Here is a 27,833-nt window from a genome sequence, read left to right as displayed (position 1 = left end):
CTTTATTTTAAATTTGAATTTGAATGGGATTGAATCATTGTGAGGTTAACAACAGTAATCGTGCTGACGTGACATCATTAGCAGGGAATTACCATAGCATAACTAACCGGGCGTTACAAAAGCTAACCCTTAAACTGCTCGTGACCATCCGGACATGTTTTGCCATCCAATACGGTCCTATATCGGCCTGCAGGCCGGTCTGGATGTGCATTTTCCTGTAAACCAAAAACAAACTACGGGGCTTTGTGGGCGTCTGGACCGCTGCCACGGCCGATTCTTACTCCCCTGGCCCACCAAAAACACCTCTCCCGCGCCCGCACCCCTTCACATGAGAAGCAGTTAGGTACCAGTGCTCCAGAGCACCAGTACCTCATTCATGCCTATTTGGAGTAGCCGCGATGAATATACTCATGTTGAGGAGAAGTACCAGCCACAAAAATCAATGTAATTGATTGACGAATTGAACGCTTCTCTGGAAATAATTGATCAAGGGCAAGCCAAGGATGTGGGTAGTCCTTACTACTTTAATAATACTCCATTTGAAAGTCCAAGGAAATACTTCAATTTAATTCAAATTTCAGACTCATTTTGTTATCTTTAGATTAATGCAACATAAATATCTACTTAATGCATAATATATATAATTAGGGGTGAACTTGTGAGTGGGCACATGAGTGGAACTCAAACAAACAATCATATGTAGACAAGACATGTGTTTGTCTTTTATTCCCATGTTTGAACTAGTATAGTTCGGGTTCTTACATGATAGTGCATGTCACTTTATTTTTTCACCGCTACAACGACCAAACCATGGACTAAGAAAACGGTGTATCATATATCTACTACTAGAGTTCTTCTCTTCTCAGTTAGTACCAAAGATGCCAACTTGAGCAATGGTGCAATATGGAGGGATATAGACATTGCACATTGCAGGTAGCGTCTCTAGCGCTAGGTTCCTTATTTCCTCAAACTGGGGCAGTTGTTGAGGCTGGACAGAGCCCTGGGCCTGTGGGTTTTGCTGAGATGGCTGGAAGGAGCCCTGGCCTGATGGATATTGTTGTTGAGGCTGTTGGAAGGAGACCTGGCTCAACGGTTGTTGTTGTTGTTGTTGTTGATGCAGAATAATAGCATGAACAACATTGTGGATGGCTTGGCACCGCGACTGCTTGGGGATCTACCGCAGCTGCTGACAACACAATTGTTGCACCAGCTGGTAAGTACTTTGTTGCAAAACTTGTGAGCTTCCATGCGCTATGTTGTGTTGTTGCAATACAACATCCCTGCATGGAATCAGTTGTTGTTGCAAAATTTGTTGAAGGATTTGTTGTTGTTGTTGTTGTTGTTGTTGTTGTTGTTGCTGCTGCTGCGAAATTGGTTGTTGTGGTTGCGAATACTGTGGTTGCGGTTGTGGATATGGTTGTTGTGGTCGAAATGGTTGCGGCTGCGGATATGGTAGTTGCGGCTGCGGAAATGGTTGCAGCTGCAGATATGGTTGTTGTGATGGAAATGGTTGCGGCTGCGGATATGGCTGTTGTGGTGGAAATGGTTGTTGCTGCCCTGGAAATTGCTGTTGTTGTACCAATGGAACTTGCTCTTGTGGTTGTTGCTGAGATGGATTTTGTGGCTGCAATTGTGGCACTGGAACTCTAACTGCAATTGTGGCGGTGGTTGCTACAATAGCAAGGAGGGCAAGGATGAGAAAGGTCTTCATGGTGGATTTGTATTGAGCACTGCTTGCTTGGCTTAAATGATGCGCTCTACTTATGAGAATGATGGATGAGGAAGGATGATCGTCATGCTACGGGCCTATTTATAGCTGCCATGGCATGATCTCTTTCACAGTTGGCATTTGCTTGTGTGGAAGTGCTTGGATGCTTCTCAAAATCATAATTTGGTATGTTGTGTTCGGTGGCTCTACTTACAAGTGTATTCTTGAACTGGTCATTAAAGTTCCTTGTTGTTGCACTATCATTCCACAACCAAAAAGGTGTGATAACACGCATGACTCATTTTATTCACTTTACAGCTCAAACACTAATCTAGATTGCCTATTTTTCTGAAACTAAGTTTGTAATTTTCTGCAAATTGTTACGCATAAACTAGATAAGCATGGCTGGCACAGAACTTGGTTTGTAATCTTGTGTGGCCTGTTAAGGTAGATAAGACTAGTAATATAACTTGCTTTAGTAGGCCATGACTCATCAAATTCCTTTTACATGTCAAGTGTTGTAGTGTTCTAGAAGTTATTAGCAAACATAAATTTTGTAATGTTCTACAAGTTGTTACATGTAAACTAGATAAGCTTGACTTGCACACAAACAAGATTTTAATCATGTGTGACCTGTTAAGATGGATTAGACTAGTAATGTGGCTTTGATAGACCATGACTCATCAAATTGCTTTTACTTGTCTTAAGTGCTGTATATGTTGTACAAGTTATTAACACTTATCAGGTTAGTATGGCTTGCAATGTGTGTGCATGCCAATGTACGTTCTAGCTTCTATTCATTTGTAGATCTTATTTTGTTTTACGCAAATTGTATAAATTATCATCTACGCTAAAGCTTGCGAGTGCAGCTGCAACAATGTTGGCAGGGTCGGAGGGAGGTTGTGGCATGGCATGAGTTCTTATGACAACCGTTCATTATGTGTGAAAAGATACGTGTTATGTTTTTCATGCGTGCTAAAAAATAGATGTTTTTAAATAAAATTTATATTTTGATTAGCAAAGTTCTCAGAAAAGTTGACATGACCTCTACTCATTATTAATCTTTTGGATCAAATTCAAATAATAACAAAATAAATGGATGTGATTCCATCATGGCCATTTCAAATATATTTGAAAGTAAAATCCAAACATTATTCTCAGATTACAATATAAATTACACGTCAACTGTTTCAGATAAAAAATATAAATGATCTATTATATTATTAAAAGAAGAAAAATGAGTTAAAAAGAATGGATGTGATTTGCTTGAAAGAATGTGTATGCATGTCTCCTCATCGCGCGAGTTTCCAGAAAAACAACGCTAGGCTCACTCTATTGGAATCAGTCGGATGAATAAAGCATATGTAAAACGAAAGCTGGAGTCTGAACCTAACATATAAACGTGTCTTTCCTTATAACTTATTGTAAGTGCTTTTTTATGATTAGAAAAACACAATGGATTCATAAACTCTAAGGCATCTCCAACGCCGACCCTCAATTAAACTGTTCACAACCATCCGGACCACATGGTCCGGACGTGTTGTGCCATCCAATGCGTGCCTGTATTGGTCCATTGGAGACGGTCCGGACGTACTTTCTCCCGCAAACTGGAGATAAACATGGAGGGGGGATTTGCAGGCGTTCGGACAACACCCACGACCTCTTCTAACCACCCGCCCAAACCCCCTCCTCCCTCGCCCGCACGCGTTCCCGCTCTGCGCCAGTGGCCCGCATTCATGCGCTGCAGAGCGGACGCGACCTCTCACTGCCTCCGCAATGGAAGCAGCACGCCGGCCGAGGGCGCCGCCTGCTGCACGCCGGCTAAGCACACATCCTCGCCTCATTCCTGCAGACTGCCCGCCTTCCACCATTAAACCCTCGTGTGTGCCAGGATAATTACTCCGGCCACATGTTCATTCGCGAGCCGGTTAGCATTAAACAGAACGCCGGTTGGCTCCTCTCGTGTCCCCTCGCTATTTAAACAATGTCAGATGTTGGGCAAGAACCGCATCACACGTCCACTCATCATTTTCCTCCTTAAACAGTTTTATCCATGACATCTGACGAGCAGGAAGAAGAGTTGTCTGGCATAAAAAATGGCTAGGTGGCTTGTCAAGCCCACCGGTCACGAGCCGAGGAGTGGCAAGTTGCTCCAGGTCGGCACTGGGAGGGAGCACGGTGGCGCGGGCATCATGGCTGCCATTGGCGGTGCCATGTCATACCGCCCCTCCCGTGCATGTGACCAAGTCATCCGATGTCAACGCGAGCGTAACCGCGTCCTTCCTACAGAGAAAGAAGCGGGCTGCACGGACATCGACGAGGTGGTGTCCAACACGTCCGCGCTCGCCGCCATCATCGAGGAGGCGCTGCCGCTTGGGTCCCACGAATGCCACACCAGGTGACACCAGCATACACAGTCGGTATCTTGCGCTCTGGCAGGCCACCGCCGTTCCCAGCCCAAAACCAACTCTAATCTGTGTAGCGTAGGGACCCTTTCCATCGGCAGAAGCATCAGCTGGTTGTTCCACTCCGATGAGCGGTAGGGAGGCGAGCCGCTCTTTGCGCTGAAGCATATACCTCTAGGGCTCATAGCTGCCGGACATGGGGACGACATTGGAGATCCGCTGCGGCCGGCAGTAGACTAGTCAAGGGTATCCATGTCGCCGGAGTGGATATTCGCCGGCACCGGCTGTAGAGTTTTTAGTAAAAAAAATATGTCCAAAATGTAAACATTTTTGTCCGGTTTGTATGAAATCCATTGTGTTTGCATGAATTTCATCCTATTTTCAAAAAAACATGTGTTTGAAATATACGCGGACAGCGTTGGATGGATGATTCCTGTATCCGTATCCGCGGACTGATCCCCTATCCGTGGACGAACGCGGGAGGAAATTTACTGGTCGCTGTTGAAGATGCCCTAATCAAAGGCATTTCCTCCAGGCGTACTAACAAACATGCCTTTTCCTCTACCCGGTCGGGCCATTTTTGCTGGCCGATGAAGAATTGAACTCCGGAGACAAAACATATACGTGCTGTTTATGTTTAAGCGCGTGCTGATCAAAGGAGCTAGCCTCCAACTCTATGAAAGAGCCAATTTGTATGATAATTAACTACAAATTGATGATGGCATGCTGACGATCAACAACGAATCAAGGACCAGCATTTTTTTTATCTTGCACTTCTTAATTTGTACTACACGTTTGCGCAGCAAACATCAACTTTTTTTGTCATTAACTACGTGTAAATGGCTTTATTTGGTGTACATAATTCAGTAACTAGAGTAAGCACTCGCTTCCTATTAATTAAAACCATTCGACTACGCATCAAGGGCGCCTTCCCGTGATAGCCACGTCATCACCTAGCGATTGGGCGAAAAAAGAAACGGGCCAGCGATTGGCAGCAAGGGGATTTTTTTTGAATCCAATAACTTCCGAACGTTCGGATTTTGAGCATTTCGTCCCGAACGTTTTTACATGGCAACTTTAGTTCATAGGGGATGGCAACTTTAGTTGATAGGGGATGGCAACTTCGTCCTTTTTCATTTCTTTTGTCAGAAAATTACCATGTTTCCCTAATCTCACGCAAACTAAACTTGCCATCTAAACCCGTTCGGGTTGCCATGCTTAACTCCTGAACGTTCGGGAGTTATCATTACCTTTTTTTAAATCGGCAGCGAGGGGATTGGACGACGCTGTCGCTGTGTCACGCGACCTCTTTCGTTTCATCTCCTCCAGCCCCTCCTTGCTGCTTCGCTGCCACCGCCCTCCCCCGAGCCCACCGCCTGCCCAAATCCCGCCACCCCGCGCGGATCCCGCCCTCCCCGCCGGTGGCCGCCCTGTTAGACTGTACTGTACTGCTATACCGTAGTTGCGTAGACACTAGTTGTAGCATGTGTGTATATAATCGTGGCGCACGCATATAGTGATCGTGGCGCACGATCCCAGGTAGTGGATCACCCCATGATCTCCCTGGCCCTGTAATCTGTACATAAGACCCAACCGAGAGCTCAATCAAAGTGTGGTGAATTATTCCTCCTAATCCTTCTTTCCTATATGGTATCAGACTCCCCCGACCTGCTCAATCCCTTCGCGCAGGTCGCCAGTCCCGCTTCCGCCGCCATGGATGAAAACCCCGTCGTGTTCCCTCGCTCCTCGCAGCACGGCGCCGACGGCGTCCTCAACGCTGTCCCCCTGGCCAACGCACCGCCGGCTCTAGCACCTGTCGCGCCCGCAGTGCCCGTCATCCCTCTTCCTCCTCCTACAGCACCTGTCGCCTCCGCGATCCTGCAGACCGTGGACATCCGTCGTCATGTCCCGGTCACCCTCGACCTTCTCGCCGGCAACTACACGCAGTGGCGCCGCCACTTCGACACCGTCATCGGCATGTTCGGCCTCCGCACTCACGTCGACACCACGGCCATGCACCGCCACGATGATCCCAAGTGGGGCATGGCTGATCACGTCGTCGTCCATTGGTTCTACACCACCATATCGCCGGACCTGCTCGACGCCGTCATGCAGCCGGACGACACTGCTCTGGCCGTCTGGACTGCGGTCGATGGAATCTTCCGCGACAACCACCTCGCTCGCGCTGTCTACCTCGACGCCGAGTACCACGCTGTCGTTCAGGGCGACATGTCGATCATGGCGTACTGCACCAAGATGAAGTCGTTCACGGATCAACTCTGCGACCTCGGGCAGCCGGTAACCGACTCGCGGCAGGTCTTCAACCTGCTCCGCGGTCTGAACCGGCAGTTCCACTCCGCCATCCCTCACCTCGCAGGTCCCGCTCCCGTCGTTCCTGCAGGTGCGCTCCTTCCTCCTGCTTGAGGAACACCGAGCAGAGCAGTCGACCGCTCGCCAGCAGTCTGCGCACGCTCTCGTCGCCGGGCGTGGCGGCTCTCCTACACCACCCACACCCCCGCCCAGCAACACCAACCAAGGGCGTGGGCGCGGATGCCGCCGCGGACGTGGCAACGGCAGTGGTGGCCCGCCCACGCCGTCCTCCCAGGCTCCCCGCCCTCCCCCGGCGTACCCCACGCCTGCACCTGGCACCAACGCATGGACCGGCATGGTCCAGGCTTGGCCGATGCCTTGGCGCGCGCCTGGAGCTGGAGTGCTCGGCCCCCGCCCTGGTACGCCGCACCAGCAGGCCATGTTCGCCGCCCCGTCGCTGGCTGCACCATACGGCTACGGCGCTACCCTCCCCGGCTACGGCGTCACTCCACCCGTCTCCGGCGTCCTGTCAGGCTACGGGCACCCCGGCGCCAGCTCGTCGACTGCAACCCACCAGCCATGGGACATGGCCTCGCTCCAGGCCGCCCTCCACAGCGCCTCGGCCAGCCCTTCCTCCTCTGGCAGCGCACCGGAGTGGTACCTCGACTCCGGCGCCGCGGCGCACATGACGTCCTCCCCTGGTAATCTCCTCTCCACTCGCCCGTCCTCTACTGCTGCATCTATCATCGTGGGCAGTGGTGAGCGCCTGCCCATCACCCACGTTGGCACGGGCGCACTGATCACCAGCACTTCCCCCATTCCTCTCCGCAACGTTCTCGTCTCTCCATCTATCGTCAAAAACCTACTTTCAGTTCGGCAGCTTTGTCGTTCCTACCCCGTTTCTGTTGAATTTGACGCTCGTGGTTTCTCTGTCAAGGACCTACGAACCAGGGTGGTGATTCTCCGATCTGACTCCGACGGCGATCTCTATCCCGTGGTGCGGCCATCCGTCCATTCCCCGGGCATCTTCGCCGGCTCCGCCACGACCGACCTGTGGCATCAACGTCTCGGCCACCCAGGGGCTGCCGCACTCCACACCGTTGCTGCCGATCAGTCCCTGGAGTTCTGCCGTGATCCGCCTGTCTGTCATGCCTGTCGTGTTGGCAAACACACCTGGCTCCCGTTTCAGACATCCACCACTGCTAGTTTCTTTCCTTTCCAACTTTTAAACCTTGATGTATGGACCCCTCCCGTTGTAAGCATATCCGGCTATCAGTTTTACTTAGTTGTACTAGATGATTTCAGTCACTATGTCTGGACTTTCCCTCTGAAACACAAGTCTGAAGTTCCTCCCATACTTGTTGATTTCTTTGCCTATGTTCAGACTCAGTTTCAGTTACCCGTACTTGCACTGCAAACGGGCAATGGTCGTGAATTCGACAGCGCAGCCATGCGCTCTCTGCTTGCTCGCCACGGCACAAACTTCCGTCTCACCTGCCCATACGCCAGTCAGCAGAACGGCAAGGACGAGCGAGTTCTCCGCACGATCAACGATGGCGTTCGTGTGCTTCTCTGTCATGCGCACATGCCCGCTCGCTTCTGGGCCGAGGCTCTCAACACCTCGACCTACCTGCTCAATCGTCGGCCCTGCCTCGGCGCCCTGCACTCCGCACGAACTCCTGCTCGGCGTCGCCCCAGATTACTCGCAGCTCCGCGTCTTTGGATGCCTCTGCTATCCGAACGTCACCGCCACCACCCATCATAAGCTCGAGCCACGTTCTATCGCCTGCGTCTTCCTCGGGTACCCTCCCGATCATCGTGGTTTTCGCTGCTTTGACCTCACCTCTCGCCGCGTCCTCACGTCTCGCCACGTTCTCTTCCACGAACACGTTTTCCCGTTCGCATCCTCTTCCCCGTCGCCTACGCCACCCGTCGTACCCTCTACCCTGCAGATCCCGCTCGTCGTCCGGCCTCCTGCGCTGCCCGCGCTTCCACCGGTGCCTGACAGCAGCATGTCACCCGTGCTGCCGGCGCGCCCGATCTCCATCACCGGCCTGCCCCGCTCATCCTCGCCAACCAGCGGGGCGCGCCGCGTCAGCTCGCGGTACGCTGCGGGCGCTTCCGATGGCGGCTCGGCTCCGTCCTCGACGTGCCCATCCGCGCCTGGTCCGCCTGTCTTCGTGTCCGCCAGCGGCTCCTCCGACAACTCCGCCAGCGGCTCCTCCGACAGCTCGTCTCCGAGCGCGCCACCAGCGGCGCCCCGCGCACCGGCGCCTCCTGTGCCCATGGTCACGCGTGCCCAGCGCGGCATCTTCCGCCCCAACCCGCGCTACTACGACGCGGTCACCGCCTCTACCTCATCATCGGTGTCGCCGGTGCCGCGTTCGGTTCGCGCTGCTGTTCGCGACCCGAACTGGCTCGGTGCCATGCGTGCTGAGTACGATGCGCTAGTGCGCAATCGCACGTGGGAGCTGGTGCCCCGCCCGCCCGGCGCCAACCTGATCACAGGGAAGTGGATCTTCAAGCACAAAAACGACGCCGACGGCGCGCTGGCCCGCAACAAAGCACGCTGGGTCGTGCGGGGCTTTCATCAGTGTGCTGGCGTCGACTACGGCGAGACGTTCTCCCCCGTCATCAAGCCAGCGACGATCCACACGGTGCTCACTCTGGCCGCGTCGCGCGGCTGGCCGGTGCACCACCTCGACGTCTCCAACGCCTTCCTCGACGGCAACTTGGAGGAGGAAGTCTAGTGCCTCCAGCCCGCCGGATTCGTCGACCCCGACAAACCAGAGCACGTCTGCCGCCTCTCCAAGTCCTTGTACGGGCTCAAGCAGGCGCCCCGTGCCTGGTTCCTCCACTTCGCCGGCTTCGTCCGCTCCATTGGCTTCGCAGCTACGCGTTCGGACTCATCGCTGTTCACCTTCCGGCACGGCAACGACATGGCGTTCCTCCTCCTCTACGTCGACGACATCGTGCTCACCGCGTCCTCGTCACGCGTGCTTCACCATGTCATCCAGCGCCTCACAGGCGAATTCGCCATGAAGGACCTGCGCTCGCTCGCCTTCTTCCTCGGCATCCGCGTCACCCGCACCCGAGCTGGCTTCTTCCTGTCGCAACAACAATATGCCGACGAGCTCCTGGAACGCGCCGGCATGGACACCTGCCGCCCTTCCCCGACACCCACCGACACGAAGAGCAAACTCCCCTCAGCCGATGGGCCCTGCGTCGACGACCCCTCGGCCTATCGGAGCATCGCCGGGGCCCTGCAGTACCTCACCATCACGCGTCCAGAGATCGCCTACGCTGTCCAGCAAATCTGCTTGCACATGCATGACCCGCGCTAATGCCACCTCGCGCTCGTAAAGCGCGTGCTCCGGTACGTGAAGGGCACCTGCGCACTCGGGCTTCATCTTCGCGCCTCGACCACGCTCGACGTCCGTGCGTTCACCGATGCGGACTGGGCCGGCTGCCCCGACACCCGACGCTCCACGTCGGGCTTCTGCGTCTTCCTCGGCGGTGCTCTCGTCTCCTGGTCCTCCAAGCGCCAGGCGACCGTATCGCGCTCCAGCGCCGAAGCTGAATACCGCGGCGTCGCCAACGCGGTCGCTGAATGCATCTGGCTCCGCCAGCTTCTCGGCGAGCTCTCCGCTCCAGTGACCAAGGCGGCACTGGTGTACTGTGACAATGTGTCCGTAGTCTACCTGTCAGCCAATCCGGTGCATCATCGCTGCACTAAGCATGTGGAGCTGGACATCCATTTCGTGCGGGAGCACGTCGCCCTCGGCCACTTCCGTGTTCTTCACATCCCCACGCGCCAACAACTCGCCGACATCATGACCAAAGGCCTGCCATCGGATGTTTTCTCTGAGTTCCGGTCCAGTCTTTGCGTCGCCGCCGCCGACGTCACGACTCCGGGGGAGGGGGGTGTTAGGCTGTACTGTACTGCTATACCGTAGTTGCGTAGACACTAGGTGTAGCGTGTGTGTATATGATCGTGGCGCACGCATGTAGTGATCGTGGCGCACGATCCCAGGTAGTGGATCACCCCATGATCTCCCTGGCTGGCCCTGTAATCTGTACATAAGACCCATCCCAGAGCTTAATCAAAGTGTGGTGAATTATTCCTCCTAATCCTTCTCTCCTACACGCCCCGCTGCAGGCACCATAGCAGCCTATTCCCCGCCCACGCCCAAACCCTAGCCTGTATCCCCCCGCCTCTAGGGACAGAGAGATCTGACCGACCAACGGGGGCGAGGCGGCGGGCCGGAACCGGGACCGGAGCCCCGAGGAGATGGGGTTTTTAACGTGGCGCTAGTGATCGTGGCGGCGGTGGTCAGCATCCTGGTGCTCCTCGTCAGCGTCTACCTGCTCGTCAACTACCAGCACCCGGATGATGCCAACCAGGCCTACTTCCTCAAGCTCGTCGTCGTGCTCGGCATCACCGTCGCCGTCCTCTCCATCCTCATGCTCCCCGCCGACGTCGCCAACTGCCAGGCCTGCAAGCACGCCGCCTACAACGGGGCCTGCGCCCTTATCCTGCCCATGCTTGATCCTGCCCATGAACACGCTCTGGCTCGTCGTCTACATCCTCGACGCTGTCCTCGTCTTCCTCGTCATCCTGTTCGCCATGTTCTACTATGTGTTTTGATTTTCGGTTTGAGCTTTTTTTCCTCCCTAGGCTGAGATGGCCGAATTTCAGCCATTTTCAAAAATTTCGGCTGAAATTTGACCAAATTTTGACTGCAATTTGACTTAAATTTGACCAAAATTTGCTAAATTTGAACAATTTCGGCCTAAATACACTTTTCGCCCCAGGCCGAGATGGCCGAAATTCAGCCGAAATCCTCTTTTTTCGGCCGAAAATCAAAACACAGGTTCTACTACGAGGGCGACCAGGACAAGTCAGTCTTCTTCCCCCCTTACTTCCTCTACCTGCCTCGGCTTTATTCGTTGGCTGATTAGATCCGCCCTGTTCTGCTCCTGCATCTAGGTCGGTCGGGAAGAGGCTCAAGAGCGCCCTCATCTGGTTCGTCGCACTCACTTCTGTTTTGTTTTGGTAATCTTTCCTCACAGCGAATCCAAAGATATTACTCCACTTATTGAAGTTAATATATGTGCTCTGTTATTCGATAACAGTTCTGACAAACAGCCACTAATTTCAGAAGTTAATATATATCCCCTACTATTCGATAACAATTCTGAAACACGACCACTAATTTCAGACCATCAAACTATCCAACATGTAAATGATCCACTTTTGAAAGGGTGCTGCTCTCAGTACATGTCTACATCTGTACTCATCAGCTCATGTCCGCTTGATTGTAATGAAAAATTATAAATCCTTCTGTTTTTTGAAGCAGATTTTGTAAACAGAAGCACTGAACTTCCACAATGTATGGCAGTGGCGCTTTGTATTCTTGTTGCTTATACAAGTACATCTGTTTCCACCTTAAAGGAAAAATGCACCTAGACATTCTAAAACAAAAATAACAAGTGATGAAATTCCAGGTGGAGGCCTGTACAACAGAATCTTTGCCACCCATCTTGAAGTGCATCCATAATCAAAACATTGTCAACACCAGAAATATATTATCTGTTCACAACAACAAATATCTAATAAACCTTATGTTTAAATTCGTTATGTGATCATAAGAGTTTCAGTGAAAAATATTGGGCTCTAAATGATTCATATGACACTTTGTTCTTCGCAGTGTAATGACCCCATACTACAGTGAGGAAACTGCAATTCAAGAAACGACCTTGATCTCGAGAATGAGGATAGTGTATCAGTTATATTCTACCGGCAGAAGATCTTTCTAGGTTCCTTTCCCGTTTGTTCTTCAGCGTAGTTGATCCTAATTTATGATATTCACCGAGCATTATAGATAACTTTGCTCAGTCGTGGATCATGGTACCTTCACCTGTTCTCGACATTTCCTCTTTCAGATTTGATGTTAGCTTGTACAAGTTGCTGGGTTGTGCTTAGATGTTATGGTTTCTCTGCTATTTAGAAAGTACACTTAACACTCATAAAGTACACTGATCTCAGCCTAACCTAAAATATTTAATCCATCAGGTTTAAAGTTTGACGTAGGAAGGGCACACAAGTTGATGTATGCAGTTACAGATTTTTGCCAAAGCCCGCTGAAACGAAGTTTAGTTCAGCAGACCATATAAGTTGGAAGAAAGCAAATTTCTTGCCTTTCGAATCCTCCGAAGCCATCATATTTTATTTCAGACCGATTTGTCCCAGCTCAGTGTATCTCTGGTAAAATACGAACAACATTGTTTTTACTTTTTTTAGGGGATGTCACAAAAGGAAAAATGACCAAGACTGCATCTGTCATGTTTTTTTGCTAGATTGTTAATTTCAATTCATGTTTGATATTGCAGTACGGAGGTTTCGCCAAATACATGTTCTATTGTGGTTTATTTTCCACTATTGTTGGGCCTCGTTTCTTTATTTGCATCATCGGATGTGTAATGGTATATTGGTCATGATCCAGCCATTTCCATCTACCAAATATATATTGTTAGCTTATTGTATTTGTGAAATTACACTAGCCTGTGTATTATGGAGGAACTGTGCTAAACTGCTAATGTAGCTGCAACAGCTTGATATATGTTCTGCTACCATAGATGTCACTTCCTTCTTAAGTATGTGCATAGTTCTCATCAATAGATGTTTTCTTCGCCGCCTGCTGTTTTCCGTAGTCTTAAGAATGATATTTACCTGACTAAAAAGCCAGTAGCTCATAATATTGTTAATTCCAGTCGCTTGGTTAATTACCGTTGTACAGTATAATTCAGAGAATACTATTGTGTTTGTTTATTCAGAGAAAACGCTTGATAGGTGGGGATTCGCAAGAAGCAACTAATAGATAGGGCGAGCCTTGAATATATATATATATATATATATATATATATATATATATATATATATGAAGATAAAATCTTGTTGTGGGTTTCAGTTTTCCGTTTTTTGGGTTTGCACATGAACCCTGCATCTCGCAGTTCCTGTTTAAGTCCCATGTTTGTGTACATCCAATTTATACTAGTGGTCCATTGCACTGTTCGCTTTACACTTCTTTCTGAATTGGTATACCTGGTATACCTGTTAATGTGAGTCCCTCTTGTGCTATTTTGCCGTCGATTTGGTCTTACCTGGAATTGTTTGACTCTTAGATTTTTTTCACCGTTTGATCTCCTATTTTTTATGGGGTTTCTTCCCTTCGATTCTGCCTCTATTTTGGATTTTTCCTTTCTCTATTTTGGATGCTTCCTTGGTGTTCTTTTCTTGGATTTAGTTTCCCCTCTTCCTCTTGAGTTAAAAATCATGCATACATCGTAACAAAAAAAATGAGTTGCAGGCATTTGGAATTTAAATAGTAACGATGAAAAGATGGTGTGATGTAACCGTGGCAGATGGAATTTTGCTGCAGTGGTGTGAATCTAGCTACAACTGACCATCTGTTGAAGTTTAATACTAAATATCCAGATGGATTTGGTGAGTTTAACCTGTTAAATTTGAATAAAACATCCAATCGTGATGTTCACTCATGTATGTTTCTTTCATCTGACGTTTGCTTGGCCAAAATCAACTACAATTTACCATCATTTGGTTGATTCCGCATTTACATGTTTTTCTTTTTGTGAATAGTTAGAGGCATGTTGTATTATAGGAAATCTTTGAAGCTTCAAGCATTCCTAGACATGGCAACTTCGTTGATTTGTGTGATATGCAAAAGAAGAAAGATGTGGACAATGATATTGTTAAATTGAAGCTATTTCCTTTTTCACTTAGAGATCGTGCTAAAGCTTGGTTTTCGTCTTTGCCTAAAAATAGTAGTGATTCTTGAAATAAGTGCAAAGATGCTTTTATCTCTAAGTATTTCCCCCCCGCTAAGATCATCTCTCTTAGAAATGATATTATGAATTTTAAGCAACTTGATCATGAACATGTTGCACAAGCTTGCGAGAGGATGAAATTAATGATACGTAATTGCCCTACTCATGGTTTGAATTTGTGGATGATTATACAAAAATTTTATGCCGGATTGAATTTTTCTTCTAGAAATCTTTTAGATTCGGCCGCGGGAGGCACTTTTATGGAAATCACTTTAGGAGAAGCTACTAAACTCCTAGATAATATTATGGTTAATTATTCTCAATGGCACACCGAAAAATCCACTAATAAAAAAGTGCATGCGATAGAAGAAATTAATGTTTTGAGTGGAAAGATGGATGAACTTATGAAATTATTTGCTAATAAAAGTGTTTCTTCTGATCCTAATGATATGCCTTTGTCTACTTTTATTGAGAATAATAATGAATCTATGGATGTGAATTTTGTTGGTCGGAATAATTTTGGTAACAACGCGTATAGAGGAAACTTTAATCCAAGGCCGTATCCTAGTAATTCCTCTAATAATTATGGTAATTCCTACAACAATTATTATGGAAATTTTAATAAGATGCCTTCTGAATTTGAGACTAGTGTTAAAGAATTTATGAATTCGCAAAACAATTTCAATGCTTTGCTTGAAGAAAAATTGCTTAAAGTTGATGAATTGGCTAGGAACGCTGATAGAATTTCTCCTAAGCATGATATCAATGAGTCTCTCAAGGCCATGAGAATTTCCATTGATGAGTGCACAGAAAGAACCGCTAGGATGCGTGCTAAGAAAGATTGTTTTGTGAAAGCGTGTTCTTCTAGTTTCTATGAAAATAAAGATGAAGATCTAAAAGTTATTGATGTGTCCCCTATTAAATCTTTGTTTTGCAATATGAATCTTGATAATGATGGGACTGAATATGATCCACCTCTACCTAGAAGGCATTCCAAAAATTCTGAGTTTTTAGATCTTGATGCAAAAATTGGTAAAAGTGGGATTGAAGAAATCAAAACTCTAGATATTAATGAACCCACTATTTTGGATTTAAAGGAATTTAATTATGATAATTTCTCTTTGATAGATTGTATTTCCTTGTTGCAATCCGTGCTAAATGCTCCACACGCTTATAGTCAAAATAAAGCCTTACTAAACATATCGTTGATGCTTTGATGCAATCTTATGAAGAAAAACTTGAGTTGGAAGTTTCTATCCCTAGAAAACTTTATGATGAGTGGGAACCTACTATTAAAATAAAAATTAAAGATCATGAATGCTATGCTTTGTGTGATTTGGGTGCTACTGTTTCCACGATTCCAAAGACTTTGTGCGATTTGCTAGGTTTCCGTGATTTTGATGATTGCTCTTTAAACTTGCACCTTGCGGATTCCACCATTAAGAAACCTATGGGAAGAATTGATGATGTTCTTATTGTTGCAAATAGGAATTATGTGCCTGTAGATTTTATTGTTCTTGATATAGATTGCAATCCTTCATGTCCTATTATTCTTGGTAGACCTTTCCTTAGAACGATTGGTGCAATTATTGATACGAAGCAAGGGAATATTAGATTCCAATTTCCATTAAGGAAAGGCATGGAAAACTTCCCTAGAAATAAAATAAAATTACCTTATGAATCTATTATGAGAGCCACTTATGGATTGCCTACCAAAGATGGCAATACCTAGATCTATCCTTGCTATTATGCCAAGCTAGGGGCGTTAAACGATAGCGCTTGTTGGGAGGCAACCCAATTTTATTTTTAGTTTTTTTGCTTTTTTCTTTTGTTTAGGAATAAATATTTGATCTAGCCTCTGGTTACATGTGTTTTTATGTTTTAATTAGTGTTTGTGCCAAGGTTAACCTATAGGATCTTCTTGGATGATAGTTATTTGATCTTGCTGAAAATTCCAGAAACTTTCTGTTCACGAAAATAATTGTTAAAAATCACCAGGACGTGATAAAATATTGATTCCAATTGCTGCTGATAAATAAAAAAATTGGCTAGGTCTTCCTATTTTGGGTCAATTTTTGGAGTCGCAGAAAATTGCGTTAGTTATAGATTACTACAGACTGTTCTGTTTTTGACAGATTATGTTTTTCGTGTGTTGTTTGCTTATTTTGATGAATCTATGGCTAGTAAAATAGTATATAAACCATAGACAAGTTGGAATACAGTAGGTTTAACACCAATATAAATAAAGAATGAGTTCATTACAGTACCTTGAAGTGGTGTTTTCTTTTCTTTTGCTAACGGAGCTCACGAGATTTTCTGCTCAGTTTTGTGTTGTGAAGTTTTCAAGTTTTGGATGAAAGATTTGATGGATTATGAAACAAGGAGTGGCAAGAGCCTAAGCTTGGGGATGCCCATGGCACCCCAAGATAATCTAAGGACAACTAAAAGCCAAAGCTTGGGGATGCCCCGGAAGGCATCCCCTCTTTCGTCTACTTCCATCGGTAACTTTACTTGGAGCTATATTTTTGTTCACCACATGATATGTGTTTTGCTTGGAGCGTCTTGTATTATTTGAAGTCTTTATTTGTTAGTTTGCCACACTAATCCTTGCAGTACACACCTTTTGAGAGAGACACACATGATTCGGAAATTGTTAGAATACTCTATGTGCTTCACTTATATCTTTTGAGCTATATAGTTTTTGCTCTAGTGCTTCACGTATATCTTTTACAGCACGGTGGTGGTTTTGTTTTATAGAAACTATTGTTCTCTCATGATTCACTTAGATTATTTTGATAGTCCTACAAAACAGTGTGGTAATTTGCTTTAATTATGATAGGCACTCAAGATTAGTAAAAAAATCTTATGAGTGTGTTGAATACTATGAGAAGTTTGATACTTGATAATTGTTTTGAGATATGGAGATGGTGATATTAGAGTCATGCTAGTTGAGTAGTTTTGAATTTGCGAAATACTTGTGTTAAAGTTTGTGATTCCCTTAGCATGCACGTATGGTGAACCGTGATGTGATGAAGTTGGAGCATGATTTATTTATTGATTGTCTTCCTTATGAGTGGCGGTCGGGGACGAGCGATGGTCTTTTCCTACCAATCTATCCCCCTAGGATGATGCGGGTAATACTTTGCTTCGATAACTTGTAGATTTTTGCAATAAGTATATGAGTTCTTTATGGCTAATGTTGAGTCCATGGATTATACGCACTTTCTTCCTTCCACCATTGCTAGCCTCTCTAATACCGCGCACTTTTCGCCGGTATCATACACCCACCATATACCTTCCTCAAAACAGCCACCATACCTACCTGTCATGGCATTTCCATAGCCATTGCGAGATATATTGCCATGCAACTTACCACCGTTCAGTTTATTATGACACACTCCATCATTGTCATATTGCTTTCCATGATCATGTAGTTGACATTGTATTTGTGGCAAAGCCACCGTTCATAATTCTTTCATACATGTCACTCTTGATTCATTGCATATCACGGTATACCGCCAGAGGCATTCACATAGAGTCATATTTTGTTCTAAGTATTGAGTTGTAAGTAAATAAAAGTGTGATGATCATCATTTTTTTAGAGCATTGTCCCAAGTGAGGAAAGGATGATGGAGACTATGATTCCCCCACAAGTCGGGATGAGACTTCGGACTAAAAAAAGAGGCCATAAAAAAAGGATAAAAGACCCAAATAAAAAATGAGAGAAAAAGAGAGAAGGGACAATGTTACTATCCTTTTACCACACTTGTTCTTCAAAGTAGCACCGTGATCTTCATGATAGAGAGTCTCCTATGATATCACTTTCATGTACTAGTGGGAAATTTTCATTATAGAACTTGGCTTGTATATTCCAATGATGGGTTTCCTCAAAATGCCCTAGGTCTTCATGAGCAAGCGAGTTGGATGGACACCCACTTAGTTCCTTTTGTTGAGCTTTCATATACTTATAGCTCTAGTGCATCCGTTGCATGGCAATTCCTACTCACTCACATTGATATCTATTAATGGGCATCTCCATAGCCCGTTGATACGCCTAGTTGATGTGAGACTATCTTCTCCTTTTTTGTCTTCTCCACAACCACCATTCTATTCCACATATAGTGCTATGTCCATGGCTCATGCTCATGTATTCTGTGAAGATTGAAAAAGTTTGAGAACATCAAAAGTATGAAACAATTGCTTGGCTTGTCATCGGGGTTGTGCATAATTTAAATACTTTGTGTGGTGAAGATAGAGCATAGCTAGACTATATGATTTTGAGAAGACATAATTGCTTAGTTAGTATGCTTGAAGTATTATTATTTTGATGTCAATATTAAACTTTTGTCTTGAATCTTTCGGGTCTGAATATTCATACCACAATTAAGAGAATTACATTGAAATTATTCGAAGTAGCATTCCACATTAAAAATTCTGTTTTTATCATTTACCTACTCGAGGACGAGCAGGAATTAAGCTTGGGGATGCTTGATACGTCTCCAACGTATATATAATTTTTAACTGTTCCATGCTATATTATATTCTGTTTTAGACATTAATGGGCTTTATTATACACTTTTATATTATTTTTGGGACTAACCTATTAACCGGAGGCCCACCCCAGAATTGCTGTTTTTTGCCTAGTTCAGAGTTTCACAGAAAAAGAATATCAAACCGAGTCCAAACGGAATGAAACCTAATTCCATCGCCGCAACCTTCTGTACCCGTGAGATCCCATCTTGGGGCCTTTTCCGGAGCTCCGCCGAAGGGGGCATCGATCACGGAGGACTTCTACATCAACACCATAGCCTCTCCGATGATGTGTGAGTACTTTACCTCAGACCTTCGGGTCCATAGTTATTAGCTAGATGGCTTCTTCTCTCTTTTTGGATCTCAATACAATGTTCTCCCCCCCTCTTGTGGAGATCTATTCGATGTAATCTTCTTTTGCGGTGTGTTTGTTGAGACCGACGAATTATGGGTTTATGATCAAGTTTATCTATGAACAATATTTGAATCTTGTCTAAATTCTTTTATGTATGATTGGTTATCTTTGCAAGTCTCTTCGAATTATCAATTTGGTTTGGCCTACTAGATTGATCTTTCTTGCGATGGGAGAAGTGCTTAGCTTTGGGTTCAATCTTGCGGTGTCCTTTCCCAGTGACAGTAGGGGCAGCAAGGCACGTATTGTATTGTTGCCATCGAGGATAACAAGATGGGGTTTATATCATATTGCATGAGTTTATCCCTCTACATCATGTCATCTTACTTAAAGCGTTACTCTGTTCTTTTGAACTTAATACTCTAGATGCATGCTGGATAGCGGTTGATGTGTGGAGTAATAGTAGTAGATGCAGGCAGGAGTCGGGCTACTTGCCTCGGACGTGATGCCTATATACATGATCATACCTTGATATTCTCATAACTATGCTCAATTCTGTCAATTGCTCAACAGTAATTTGTCTACCCACCGAAATACTTATGCTCTCGAGAGAAGCCACTAGTGAAACCTATGGCCCCCGGTCTATTTTCCATCATATTTAATCTCCCGTCAACAAGCTATTTCTGGCGTTGTTTTTATTTTGCTTTCTTTACGTTGCATCTTTATCATAAAAATACCAAAAATATTATCTTATCAAATCTATCAGATCTCACTTTCGTAAGTGACCGTGAAGGGATTGACAACCCCTTTATTGCGTTGGTTGCGAGGATTTTATTTGTTTGTGTAGGTGCGAGGGACTCGTGTGTTGCCTCCTACTGGATTGATACCTTGGTTCTCAAAAACTGAGGGAAATACTGACGCTGATTTACTGCATCACCCTTTCCTCTTCAAGGGAAAACTAACGCAGTGCTGAAGAGGTAGCATGCACTACTACAACAGTAATGTGAAATTTTGGAAAATTCTAGAGGGATCAAGTCAGAGCAATAACATTTTATTCATCATAATTAATCAAATTATCATAGCATTTATAATTTTTTATGCAGACACATATCTATTAAAAATTGTCAAAGTTATGCATCAAGATCTAAAAACAACGGATGTAATAAGATATAGGAAACAGTGGTGGCGCAACATACAAGCTATGGGGTTAGTTGAGGCCATATTTTTTGCGGAATAAGCACTAAAATTATTCTACACTATGAAGAAAAATATCACCAAAATTAATAATGACGCAGAGGTTCTTCCGGCTGGCTTCACCACTATTACGAAATCTGAAATTTATTTTAGGGAAATACAAATCCAACTCCCCACCTAAGGAGCGCAAGTATTTAACCACATATATTAATTACCACCACCATTAACTATAGAGTGGATCATAACTATAGTAGTTCAGATTTATTTGTACCAAATATGATAGTATACTCCAGTGTCCAGTACTAAGCACAACAAACTGATCATAAAGCACACAGGTTAGAAGAATACCGGAAAGCGCAAAGGTCACACACAGCTCATTTACTGCTGAAATCAACATCGACATTGTCAGGTAAACATGAGTCGGACGTACATGCAGCTTGAATTGTCCTTTTTGTAAGTCAACGTGTTTTTTTTAAATGGGCGATCTCTCAATGGAATATGATATATATTTTTATCATGTTTATGCATTTGTAACATTTTTACATGTAATTTTTGATGAAAAACTACGTAATTAGCAGTTGAGTTCATATCTTGGAAAATATATTGTAAGAATTGATATAAATGCAATAAAGAAACATGAAAATGAATAAGGTAGAATAAATTGAACGCGAGAAAATCCTTAAACTATGAAGTGAATCCGAGAAAATCCTTAAGCTATCAACACACAAATACAAATATACAATGATGACCAATCATATCATGACGAGCATGTGTGGATGCTTACGTTCGGCAAACAAGATAATGCAAACCAATAAAGAAACGATCGACGTTTTTAATCTATGAATAAACTGAATGAGAGAAAAATTCTGAAGCACAAATACCAGAATACAGAGGTAAGTGGTCATATAAATATGATCGTGTGTGGATGCATATATTGGTAGGCAAGACATTGCATTAACCAAGAATGTCAAAGCAACTAAGAATGCAACCAGTAATTAATTTGGGAGGAACAAGAGAACATTTGGTACACATTGAAGCCATTCATGCTAAGATTCAATTCTTGGAACTCCAAAGACATATTGGGTGCAAAGATAGATACCAAGGGACGAGGAGAGGATCAAAGATGGGAACCATGAAGATTGGTATAGAAGTCTATATATGATATTGCGTCCGTCTACTGAGCACTCAATAATCTGTCTATGTTTCGTCGGAAGTTGCCTTTTAATTATAATCTATGGATATAACATATGGTGGTGGTAAATTCAATTAGATAATATCTGAGTAAGAGGCCATAAAATTGGCATAGAAAAATAATCCCAAATATAACAATATATGTAGTCAATCTAGCCGCGCAAATGCGCGGGTGACTCCGCTAGTTTATCATGATATAAGGAAATGTAAATGACAACTTTATTATTGCATCTAGGGCATATTTCCTTTAGATAGATAGATAGATAGATAGATAGGTAGGTAGGTAGGTAGGTAGATTGATAGATAGCTAGATAACTAGATAGATAGATAGCTAGATAGCTAGATAGATTGATAGATAGCTAGATAGCTAGATAGATAGATGGATAGATAGATCGGTAGATGAATAGATGGATAGATGGATAGATGGGTAGATGGGTAGATGGAGAGATGGATAGATCGATAGATGGATAGACCGATAGATCGATAGATGGATAGATGGATGGATAGATAGATAGATGGATAGATCGATAGATGGATAGATGGATAGATAGATAGATAGATGGATAGATCAATAGATGGATAGATGGATAGATGGATACATGGATACATGGATAGATAGATGGATGGATAGATGGATGGATAGATGGATGGATCGATAGATGGATCAATGGATAAATGGATACATAGATAGATAGATGAATAGATGGATAGATAGATAGACAGATAGATAGTTAGACAGACAGATAGATAGATAGATAGATAGATAGATAGATAGATAGATAGATAGATAGATAGATAGATAGAGAGAGAGAGATAGATAGATGGATGGATAGATAGATGGATAGTAGATGGATGGATAGATGGATAGATAGATGGATAGATGGAGAGATAGATAGATGGATAGATGGATAGATAGATAGGTGGATTGAGATAGATAGATGGATAGATAGATAGATAGATGGATAGATAGATAGATAGATAGATAGATAGACACTGGTATGCGTCGGTCCTAAACAAACTGTTTTTAACCCCTTTCCGCAACAGCATTTGGAACCGTCGCCAAGTGAGTGTGTGCGATAGGGTGTCCTTCCCACACGGCCCAGAAACCGTCGGGGATATGGAGCAGTGATCCAGAGGCCTTCCAAAATGTAATCGTGTGCGATGCAGCACGCACTAAATTCTATCGCACGTGTGGTATCAGTGATTAAGCGTTTCTAATGACGCACTGAAACGATACGGTCTGTCGTAACAAACCATTTGGGAAATAGTATGTAAGGCACATGGGCCAACATATGAACTGTGTGCGATTTGTGCCCCATCGCACACGAGTTTTCTGCGTAACCCGTCTGCCATGCTAGACTCCATCGCACACGTTTGCCAACAATTACCGTCTGCGATAATGTTCTATCACAAACGGTTCAGGAGCCCCTTTGCACACATACAAGTGCTGCAGACCGTTTGTGATTTATTGGGTGTCACCGACGGTTGCCGCAAGAGTGATGTGTGCTTTTCGTTTGGGATCCCACACGTTTCCTGAAAAAATTACGACTGGGATTCTATTTTGCATTGGACAAGGTTTACTCCCACATAAGCAAGTTTGCTGAGTTGGAGTCGATGTTACTGCTGAAGTTACTCCCACTTTGGCCAGTCTGATACTAGCTAGTCGTCTATGATATACTAGCTACCTCACTAAGAGCATGGTTAATAATACAGCCAAGGGTCGGCTATAAGAAGTTGTCATGTCATATACAGCCAACCTCTTAGCGGGCATGTGCAATAATAATTTTTCGGACAGTCGAACCGGAGGGGGATGGTTGCATGTTCGCTATGCTAGGGACGCGTGGCAGACGAACGGACTGTGTATTCGGATTCGTCTCGTTTTTTGAGCAAGTTCCATGTATAAAGTAATTTCATCCGAGTTACGGATTATTTATTTTAATTTTAAAAGTTTTAATATTTTTTTGAAATTATTCTAATTTATTTTAAAACAAATATTGTAAATGCAAAATGCTAGGTGTACTTAGAAAGGTACCCAGCAGAACAACACATTGGCTGACTGGCGGGGCCCTCTGGTCAACTGTCCGGTCAGCATTTGACTGGACCGTTGACTGGTCAAATGTTTAGTGGGGCCCATATGTCATAGACTCAAAGTTAATAGATTTTAATTAAATCAGTTTAATTAATAGGGGACCCACATGTCATACACTAATGTTAATTTAAGAGTTTTAATTTATTAAATGGTTAATTAGGGGATGTGGGTCCCGGTGTCAGCGGGTTGGTGGGGGTTCATTAGCGAGGGGGGGGGGAGGTTAGGCCGCTTAGGCCGGCGGTTAAATGCGAGCAGCGGCAGGGCCAACCGGGAGCTTTGGCGCTGGCAGAGCAGCGGGAAGCGGCGGCGGCCACAGCGCAATAGTAGCGTAGCTGTAGAGCGGTGGCGAGGCGCGGGCGGGGACACATGCCAGCGAGCTGCGGGACAGGGGCAGCCGACACCCCCAAAAGAGGGCACAGGGGAGCATGGGGGCCGCGGCGAGCGCGGGACAAGGGGATCACGGCGTGGGCGCGGCTAGGGTCATGCGCGCACAAGCGTGCAGGAGAGGGCGCGGAGCGGGGGCTGGCGCGGTGGTGGGCGTGCGCGCTGCGAGGGGCACGGCAGGCGGCGCGGTGAACACGGTGGAAAGAGAAGGAGGGAAACGGGGGCGGCTCACAGCGTTGCCGAGAAGGGGGTCGGCGTGGCTTGAGGAGGCGAGTCGGGGAGGGATACGAGGAGGCGACGCGAGGTCCGGCGATGGCGAGGTCTTCGGGCGGCGGTGCTGGAGCACAGCGTCGATGCAGGGGGGCGTTGGGCTCATTGGCCCTGTCCGATCCAGATCGGGTCGAGGAAAAGGAGCGAGAGGGGAGGAGAGCCGGAGACGTGCGACGGGGAGGAGGTCCGGCGACGCCGGCGGGCGATCCAGCGACCGCGACGGGGTCGATGGGGGCGATCCCCTCCCCGATCCAGATGGGATCGAGAGGTGGGGAGGCTAACGAGGGGGTGTGGGGGAAGTGGGGCGATCGGTCTAGGGTTCAATGGGGAGTGGGGGGTTAAGGGAGGCGGTTGGGCCAACCTAGCTAGCCCAGTGGCCAGCTTGGCCGAGGTCCAGCGAGGGGTTGCCCCCTTTTACTTTTATTTGTTTTGTCTTTCCTTTTATGTTTTATTAGCATCTAAATTAGTTCTACTAAATATACCACTGCCACTAAAAGTTTGGTACCCAATTAATTTAGTTAGAACATTTTTACTATTTTAAAAGCATTTAAATAATAGTTTAAGCCACGGTTTTATTATTTTTAGAGTATTTAAACATTTTATAAAAGTGTGGTTTCTCCACCATAATTACTTATGCATTATTTTTCACCTCTCGAAGATTTTAGTTTTAATGTTTGAAACTTTTGATGTTTGCCTTTATTTTAAATTTGAATTTGAATGGGATTGAATCATTGTGAGGTTAACAACAGTAATCGTGCTGACGTGACATCATTAGCAGGGAATTACCATAGCATAACTAACCGGGTGTTACAAAAGCTAACCCTTAAACCGCTCGCGACCATCCGGACATGTTTTGCCATCCAATACGGTCCTATATCGGCCCGCAGGCCGGTCTGGATGTGCATTTTCCTGTAAACCAAAAACAAACTACGGGGCTTTGTGGGCGTCTGGACCGCTGCCACGGCCGCTTCTTACTCCCCTGGCCCACCAAAAACACCTCTCCCGCGCCCGCACCCCTTCACATGAGAAGCAGTTAGGTACCAGTGCTCCAGAGCACCGGTACCTCATTCATGCCTATTTGGAGTTGCCGCGATGAATATACTCATGTTGAGGAGAAGTACCAGCCACAAAAATCAATGTAATTGATTGATGAATTGAATGCTTCTCTGGAAATAATTGATCAAGGGCAAGCCAAGGATGTGGATAGTCCTTACTACTTTAATAATACTCCATTTGAAAGTCCAAGGAAATACTTCAATTTAATTCAAATTTCAGACTCATTTTGTTATCTTTAGATTAATGCAACATAAATATCTACTTAATGCATAATATATATAATTAGGGGTGAACTTGTAAGTGGGCACATGAGTGGAACTCAAACAAACAATCATATGTAGTCAAGACATGTGTTTGTCTTTTATTCCCATGTTTGAACTAGTATAGTTCGGGTTCTTGCATGATAGTGCATGTCACTTTATTTTTTCACCGCTACAACGACCAAACCATGGACTAAGAAAACGGTGTATCATATATCTACTACTAGAGTTCTTCTCTTCTCAGTTAGTACCGAAGATGCCAACTTGAGCAATGGTGCAATATGGAGGGATATAGACATTGCACATTGCAGGTAGCGTCTCTAGCGCTAGGTTCCTTATTTCCTCAAACTGGGGCAGTTGTTGAGGCTGGACAGAGCCCTGGGCCTGTGGGTTTTGCTGAGATGGCTGGAAGGAGCCCTGGCCTGATGGATATTGTTGTTGAGGCTGTTGGAAGGAGACCTGGGTCAACGGTTGTTGTTGTTGTTGTTGTTGTTGATGATGATGCAGAATAATAGCATGAACAACATTGTGGATGGCTTGGCACCGCGACTGCTCGGGGATCTGCCACAGCTGCTGACAACACAATTGTTGCACCAGCTGGTAAGTACTTTGTTGCAAAACTTGTGACCTTCCATGCGCTATGTTGTGTTGTTGCAATACAACATCCCTGCATGGAATCAGTTGTTGTTGCAAAATTTGTTGAAGGATTTGTTGTTGTTGTTGTTGTTGCTGCTGCGAAATTGGTTGTTGTGGTTGCGAATACTGTGGTTGCGGTTGTGGATATGGTTGTTGTGGTCGAAATGGTTGCGGCTGCGGATATGGTAGTTGCGGCTGCGGATATGGTAGTTGCGGCTGTGGAAATGGTTGCAGCTGCAGATATGGTTGTTGTGATGGAAATGGTTGCGGCTGCGGATATGGTTGTTGTGGTGGAAATGGTTGTTGCTGCCCTGGAAATTGCTGTTGTTGTACCAATGGAACTTGCTCTTGTGGTTGTTGCTGAGATGGATTTTGTGGCTGCAATTGTGGCACTGGAACTCTAACTGCAATTGTGGCGGTGGTTGCTACAATAGCAAGGAGGGCAAGGATGAGAAAGGTCTTCATGGTGGATTTGTATTGAGCACTGCTTGCTTGGCTTAAATGATGCGCTCTACTTTTGAGAATGATGGATGAGGAAGGATGATCGTCATGCTACGGGCCTATTTATAGCTGCCATGGCATGATCTCTTTCACAATTGGCATTTGCTTGTGTGGAAGTGCTTGGATGCTTCTCAAAATCATAATTTGGTATGTTGTGTTCGGTGGCACTACTTACAAGTGTATTCTTGAACTGGTCATTAAAGTTCCTTGTTGTTGCACTATCATTCCACAACCAAAAAGGTGTGATAACACAGATGACTCATTTTATTCACTTTATAGCTCAAACACTAATCTAGATTGCCTATTTTTCTGAAACTAAGTTTGTAATTTTCTGCAAATTGTTACGCATAAACTAGATAAGCATGGCTGGCACAGAACTTGGTTTGTAATCTTGTGTGGCCTGTTAAGGTAGATAAGACTAGTAATATAACTTGCTTTAGTAGGCCATGACTCATCAAATTCCTTTTACATGTCAAGTGTTGTAGTGTTCTAGAAGTTATTAGCAAACATAAATTTTTTAATGTTCTACAAGTTGTTACATGTAAACTAGATAAGCTTGACTTGCACACAAACAAGATTTTAATCATGTGTGACCTGTTAAGATGGATTAGACTAGTAATGTGGCTTTGATAGACCATGACTCATCAAATTGCTTTTACTTGTCTTAAGTGTTGTATATGTTGTACAAGTTATTAACACTTATCAGCTTAGTATAGCTTGCAATGTGTGTGCATGCCAATGTACGTTCTAGCTTCTATTAATTTGTAGATCTTATTTTGTTTTACGCAAATTGTATAAATTATCATCTACGCTAAGGCTTGCGAGTGCAGCTGCAACAATGTTGGCAGGGTCGGAGGGAGGTTGTGGCATGGCATGAGTTCTTATGACAACCGTTCATTATGTGTGAAAAGATACGTGTTATGTTTTTCATGCGTGCTAAAAAATAGATTTTTTAAATACAATTTATATTTTGATTAGCAAAGTTCTCAGAAAAGTTGACATGACCTCAACTCATTATTTATCTTTTGGATCAAATTCAAATAATAATAAAATAAATGGATGTGATTCCATCATGGCCATTTCAAATATATTTGAAAGT

The 27,833-nt window shown here is 45.1% G+C and overlaps 1 protein-coding gene and 1 pseudogene across 2 annotated transcripts; both read right to left on the bottom strand.

Moving 5' to 3' along the window:
• Positions 1–698: 698 nt before the first annotated feature.
• Positions 699–1,794, bottom strand: LOC123143246 (alpha/beta-gliadin A-II-like; annotated as a pseudogene). Its single transcript, XR_006470738.1, has one exon. The product of XR_006470738.1 is annotated as an alpha/beta-gliadin A-II-like (transcript).
• A 23,879-nt stretch (positions 1,795–25,673) lies between these two features.
• Positions 25,674–26,777, bottom strand: LOC123143245 (alpha/beta-gliadin MM1-like). Its single transcript, XM_044562099.1, has one exon. It carries the CDS (start codon positions 26,696–26,698, stop codon positions 25,838–25,840), a length of 861 nt encoding a protein of 286 aa, XP_044418034.1. The 5' UTR covers positions 26,699–26,777; the 3' UTR covers positions 25,674–25,837.
• Between the last annotated feature and the right edge of the window lie 1,056 nt (positions 26,778–27,833).

Source organism: Triticum aestivum, chromosome 6D (genome assembly GCF_018294505.1).
Source record: "Triticum aestivum cultivar Chinese Spring chromosome 6D, IWGSC CS RefSeq v2.1, whole genome shotgun sequence".
In the NCBI taxonomy this organism is placed as follows: domain Eukaryota; kingdom Viridiplantae; phylum Streptophyta; class Magnoliopsida; order Poales; family Poaceae; genus Triticum; species Triticum aestivum.
Note: the sequence above shows the minus strand (reverse complement) of the source record. Positions and strands in the feature narration are given on the sequence as shown.